Raw genomic sequence first — 6,000 nt, 5'->3', positions numbered from 1 at the left:
CTGTGAGCAACCCATAGGGTATGCACTCTATGGATTAAAAACTGGCTCCCCATTTGAGATTCAAGAGCGATTGCCAATGGAAAAATAGCACTAAACAGAGATGTTAGCAGGTGCATGCATTGGCCCATTGCAATTACAACTCATTGTTGGTATAGGTACAACACACAGGTGGGTGAGATGAGAAAAAACAAGGAAAGAAGCTACACGCAATGACATGACTCACATCATTCTCTATAACCCAGCAATGCACAACCAACGCAAGGTACAAAGTGGCTCTGGTGCTGCAGGGGATTGTCACAGAGGTAGTCTTGGGGGTCCCAGGCACAACATGAGCTCTCATGTAACCATTGGATCTACAACATGGGAAAGATTAAGAGCAATATGTAAGCACCTTGCATGCATCAATAAGCCAGTTACTAGATCCCTTGCCCCCAGCAGCTGCAAGCTTTTTGTGCCCTTGATTATTCAAGACTGAGAGGATGTACTTACCATGGTAAAGCACCTGCGAGCAGGGTGCCAGTCTTGCAGAACTGTAACGACATCCAGAGCCAAAAAGTTGAAGTTGATGGGTTCAGCTTCAGAATACTGCCATACCGCCTCCTCATGGCAAGGGGAATTATACACCAGCCATCACTGTGGATTGCGCCTGTTTACACGAGGTGAGTTACAACATGGAATTGTCTTCAAACACTGCTTTACCAACCCTTGCAGACATTCTGGAAGAAATTCTGTTGCAGGAATTTATTTTCACCCTGAGGAGAACACACCACCATGGACTACTGAAGCAAGACAAACTGTGCACACCTGAGAATGTATTAAAAGCCAGCTACGTACGGAGGACCTGCAACAGGACTCTGTGGAGATATGGAACAGATCACACAAGGTCAGCAGAGACATGACTGGCTCAAAGCTATCCCGGTTGCATCTGCTGTTTCCAATAGCTCAGCTCCCCAAAAACCTGCATCACTATCCTTCAGTAATCTGTCAAGGGTCAAAAGACATGCAGAAACTGTCCCAGAAAATGAAAGGGCAGCTGCTTTCATAAAACCGATTTCTCTTTTACTGAGAGCCACCACAAATCATTCCCGGTGCAAGTCCTCTTCGGTAGGCAGGCTGAGAGACTGTCTAGCTCTGAGCGCTCCAGTGTCACTCCATAAAAGCATCGCAAGTCTTACCCTGCAGTAACTGATCACTAGCTCTCTGTCACTACAGTTACTGCTCTGTTTCTCATACTCTTCTTTTGCCAGGAGGTATTGTCTATTCAGTCCTTGTTGGATTGTTTTGTGGAGCACTGTGATTAGCACTGAACCAAAATCACCCAACCCTTATGGACCCTTTTTCCCTTCCTACTATCAGAATGAGATTTCATCTTGATGTTCAGAGCCTGGAGACCCAGAGGTCGGAGGCCACCACACGATCCACTGAGCCACCCAGTCCCTAGATCACAATGTTAACAAATCACCATTTATCTTTGTTACTGCAGCAAGTGTCCAAGGCAAAATGGTGCCAAAGATCATATCTGTTGGGATAACCTATTGATTTGTGTCATATTCTGCCCAATCCCTATTTTATTCTTGCTCAGGCAGAGGTCAAGGCAGGTTAAAAATAACTCCTTCAGTCTGAGGTGCAGGACTGAGGAATTTAAAGCCAGCTTGTTCTTCCCAAGGGTGGGGGTTCAAAAGCCTCCAACGCAAGCAACAGGAGCAGTAAGCTACAGCAGCTACAAGCAAGAACTTGCAGTCAGGGAACTCAAGCCATGGCAGAAGGTCTTGCAGCTTTAACTAAAATACCTTTTTATTTTTTAATTTATTTTTTTTTTGAGAGAGAGGGAGAATAAATCAGTCATCCTAGTTCATTCAAGCAACTAAGCATTACAAAAGTTTACGTGATGTACATACACAGCAAATGCTTTGAAGTACGAGTGCAGACTGGTGCAGATTCTGTTACAGCGTTCATACATCCTAGCCAAAGTACACAGCCAAACATCAGCATAATCTATTGTCCTTATTCCACAGTAAGTTAAAATTTTGAACTTCATTATAGGGGTAAAAAAAAAATACATCAAAAATACTAGAGTTGAAGTTGTCACTGCTGTTCCTAGCACTAATGTTCACGTGTCATTTCTGTCAGAGAATTCTCTAGGTAGATGCAAATGTTTATTTATATTATTTTATCCCATTTCAAAACCTTTTCTACAGGAGTTAAATTGCCAACACTTTAGAGATATTTTGCCTTCCATTAACATTATGCCCTTCAGGAAATTAAATTTTAAACTAATACCATTTCCCTGGCTTTTTCATTAAAGAAACATAATGTACATGCAAGCAGAAAACACTTAGAGCATCTACATGATCTCCTGAAAATTTTGCCCAATGATGCAAAAGAGGGTCTTACCTTTACACTGGCTTCATTCTCCCACTCTTATATACAGATTAGATGATTAAGAAAGGAACTCAGTTTGTTATTTCTTCTTCTGACAACAGTTTCTGACACTTGTACTAAAGCCAAGCAGGTTTTAAGGGGGCTCTAACAGGTGGACAAGTCCTCTTTTGCTCACCTCACCTTAAATTAGACCTGAACATCATTCACCCAATGCCCACACTACTGCAGGCCTCTGAAGTGTTCTGTAGAAGGAAGGAGATTACACCAACCTATGCTACCAGGAGGCAGAAATGAGCACTCTGAGTGACAGAGAGAATAAAACCTCCCACTCATTACCAGCTCCTTGCCTGCAGAAGAGGGGGTATCATGAACTGTGCAACATATCTTAGAAAAGCCACTCGCTTATTCAAACGCCAATAAAATTGCTTCCCCCTTGGAACCGAAGGGCCAGTGTCTTTTAGGAGCATGCTTTAGTCATAGCACTCTGGATGAGAAACAACAAAAGAACTAACCGCCCTTGTGCCAAAGTAGAGTGGCAAGGATGGTGCAGCACCTCCTTGGGAAGTGGACCAAGCAGAAACCCCACCTCTGACAGGACATGGGTATAAATTCCCCAGGTGGCATGTGAAAAATCTCTCTATAGGGAGGTTTACTGAATTAGAGCAGTAAAACCACCCAGGCTGAAGTTTTCCTGGGCTCACAGACCGGCACGGGGGCGGGGGGGGGGGGGGGGGGGGGGGGGGCAGGCCGGCTCGCTGCACATAGCCATTTAACCCTTCCTCAGCATCCTGTGACTTTGGCATAGAGGGGGAAGGCATGTGAGAGCAGGCAGGGGATACTGGGGCAAAACCTCATCGGCACTACTGAAAAACAGGGACATGTTCATTTCTGCCCTGTCCCAAAACTGACCCGCCTCTATGGTTAAGCAGGCTCAGAGATGCCTAACCTTGCTGACCATCACAGGTTTCTGTCTGTAGCAACCAATAGGTGGAAGAGCCAAAGGGCAGTTTAAGTCTCAGCAGTACTATGCTCGCTTATATGATATACGCTCCCAAGTCATCTCCTCCCCTACCATATTCCTTCACTGGTCATTTCTGGAGGGGCAAGGCAGAGCTCAGCGCTGGGCTGAGTTACAAGAGTTAAGCAGCTGTGGCTGCCCGCTTACAGGTTAAAGAGGAGACCACCAGCACAGGCAGGAGGAAGAGCAGCCAGGGGCAGGAGGCAGCAGAGACCTGGCAAAGCACTCTGTTCTGTTCTCTCTCTCCTGCGGTTCTGCGGGCGATTACTCCGGAGCACCCAGCCATACCAAAATCAATAAACAATTTCTACGCAGCCCAGGGAACTTTGCCACACTTAATAAAAGTCTCCAGTCACAGTTATGGCTTCATTTCAGCTTAACGTCTTCTTTAACTGTCCCTTCTTTTCAAGATCAATTAGAGGCACATGCAAAGAGAATAAAAAACCAAACCAAAACAAAACGACAAAGGAAAAACCTAAAAAGCAAGGTCATATGAAGCAGTCCAGCTCTCTCCCCCTCCTCACCTCCCTCCTGAGGGGAACATGGAAATACAGGGACCGACAGGTAATGCATTCGGACACCTTGTTTACACGTGCTTATTGCAGCCTTTGGTTCTGGGCACATATCAGCAAGAGACCAGCCTTATTTAGGAGAGCTGGACTATTCCATAAGACTCAATTGAGCCTGTAGAAGACACCTTTGCTCCCTGCAATTTCAGTGCAAATTCAGCACCCCTGAAAAATAACTAATAAGAAGGATGAAAGTCTACTGGTCCTCAAAAAGGATACAGCACATACACCCTTACGTAGATCTTCATCTGGTGCGGGGATGATCCAGTCTCACTGTTCCAAGCATGCCTTGGCTTCTGACAAGACACCCAGAACCCTGCCACTGAATCATCCTCTATATTCCAGTGACTTACAAGAGGAAAGGGGCAATGAAGTAGGGTAACTTCCAATTAATAGCAAATGGAGGCAAACAGCTTTTGGTCTCTCCTCCCACTCTGCACACTGCGGAGCTAATATTGCTTTGATGTTCTGTATTAAGGTTGAAAGTATTAGAAAGGTTGTCTGTGTTTTTTTGGTAACTCGTCTGAAATAGCTGGTTCTGCACCTGGGACATCTGCTCTTGTACAAAGTCTATGACAGTCACTTTGCTCAGAGCCTGGCCCATATGCCAGACCTTCAGTCCTTATGAGGCCTCTGGAGTTCAAACACTTCCTCAGATAGAACCCAAAGCCTGCCCTAGCTGAGCTGAACCCACAGGCCACCATGGTTATAACAGACAATAACAGCTGAGCCAACTCCTTCATTGTTTTGCAATGTTTTAGACCGATGGAAATTAAGATTTGACAGCTCCACGCCCTTGATGCCACCACTGCCATTGTATATTGCCAACTGTATAATGGAAACAGACTGAAATCATTACAACTCCTCAGTTCTTCTCGCCGCTGCAGGAATCGGAAGGGAAGATCTGGTTTGTGTTCATGCCATCAGACAGCACGGAGTCACCAGAGAGCAGCCCTGGGTAAACAGCAATTGTCGGGACTGACCTGTCCAGGGAAGACACTGCTAAACTGCTGCCACTTGGCAGCATTGGCCCAGGAAATCCTATTCCCACAGGTAACAGTTTGGCCTCTTAGATTGCTCTTGGAGAAATGGATCCTCCCACTAGAAGTATAGCTTTGGAGAGTAAAGCATGGGCACCGCAGAAAGTGGGACAACACCTCCACCATGCTTCTGTCACCAGCGAAACGTCTCCCCGACCTAGACCTCAAATCAGTAGTGCATCTATACTGAGCCTGGGTCTCCTCTTGTGCCTCCTTCACCAGAAAAAAGAGCAGAAGGGAGGAAGTTTGGGGACAGGCAGACACCACTCTCTAGCTGGCTCTCACTGCTTTGGTAGGGCACACAGAGAACTAAACGCCTGCACAGAGTCAGCAGGGCGGTCTAGCCTTTGAAATTTAAAGATCCAAAGAAGGTGGACAATAGGGCGATTATAGGAAACAAAAACTCACTCAGCCTTCAATCTAAATCATATTTCTCTGACAACATCTCCGAAGTGTGGGCTCTGCTCCCCAGCTAGATACCTATTCAAAACAAATCTACCTCTTATCTTGGTTCCTCTTCTTTCTGCCTATATGTGCCTTCATACGTGTATCTTCCCTGATGACTTTCAATGTGCCTTAGCTGGTATCCCAAGATGCCCTGGCTCTGGTCCTGAAAATGAAGGACAATTAATTCAGCATCCAACAGTTCAGCAGTCTCTTTTTTGCCATTTTATTTCACACTGATGTCATCGCAGATCATGTATCATCCTGCCCTTCCTCTCCTTTACTACTTGTGGCCTACACCCACATCTTTCTCTGTTTGAACAGCACGTTCTCTGGACAGTAAGTTCTCTTATTAGTAGTCTGTGAAGCCTCAGGGTCTGCTCAACTTCGGTATTGACCAGAACCTTCTAGGGACTACAGTGGTACAGAAAGTGATGAAAGACTGAGTTTACAATGATCCCACAGGCTAGAGCAGTTGCTCAGGGCATCGCCTTGGTCCATGGATTGCTTTACTGAAAGTAATTCTTATGCCTCCCAGATAGAAGTA

At 45.6% G+C, this 6,000-nt stretch overlaps 1 protein-coding gene across 1 annotated transcript in view; it reads right to left on the bottom strand.

The window, feature by feature from the left end:
- Positions 1 to 551: 551 nt before the first annotated feature.
- The window catches only part of GPATCH2L (G-patch domain containing 2 like), a 59,176-nt gene continuing 53,727 nt past the window's right edge, over positions 552 to 6,000 (bottom strand). The window contains exon 8 of the mRNA XM_040600060.1: positions 552 to 646. Coding sequence (XP_040455994.1) covers positions 631 to 646 — 16 coding nt within the window. The 3' untranslated portion in view covers positions 552 to 630. The remainder of the gene's footprint in view (positions 647 to 6,000) is intronic.

Source organism: Falco naumanni, chromosome 7 (assembly GCF_017639655.2).
Source record: "Falco naumanni isolate bFalNau1 chromosome 7, bFalNau1.pat, whole genome shotgun sequence".
Classification (NCBI taxonomy): domain Eukaryota; kingdom Metazoa; phylum Chordata; class Aves; order Falconiformes; family Falconidae; genus Falco; species Falco naumanni.
Note: the sequence above shows the minus strand (reverse complement) of the source record. Positions and strands in the feature narration are given on the sequence as shown.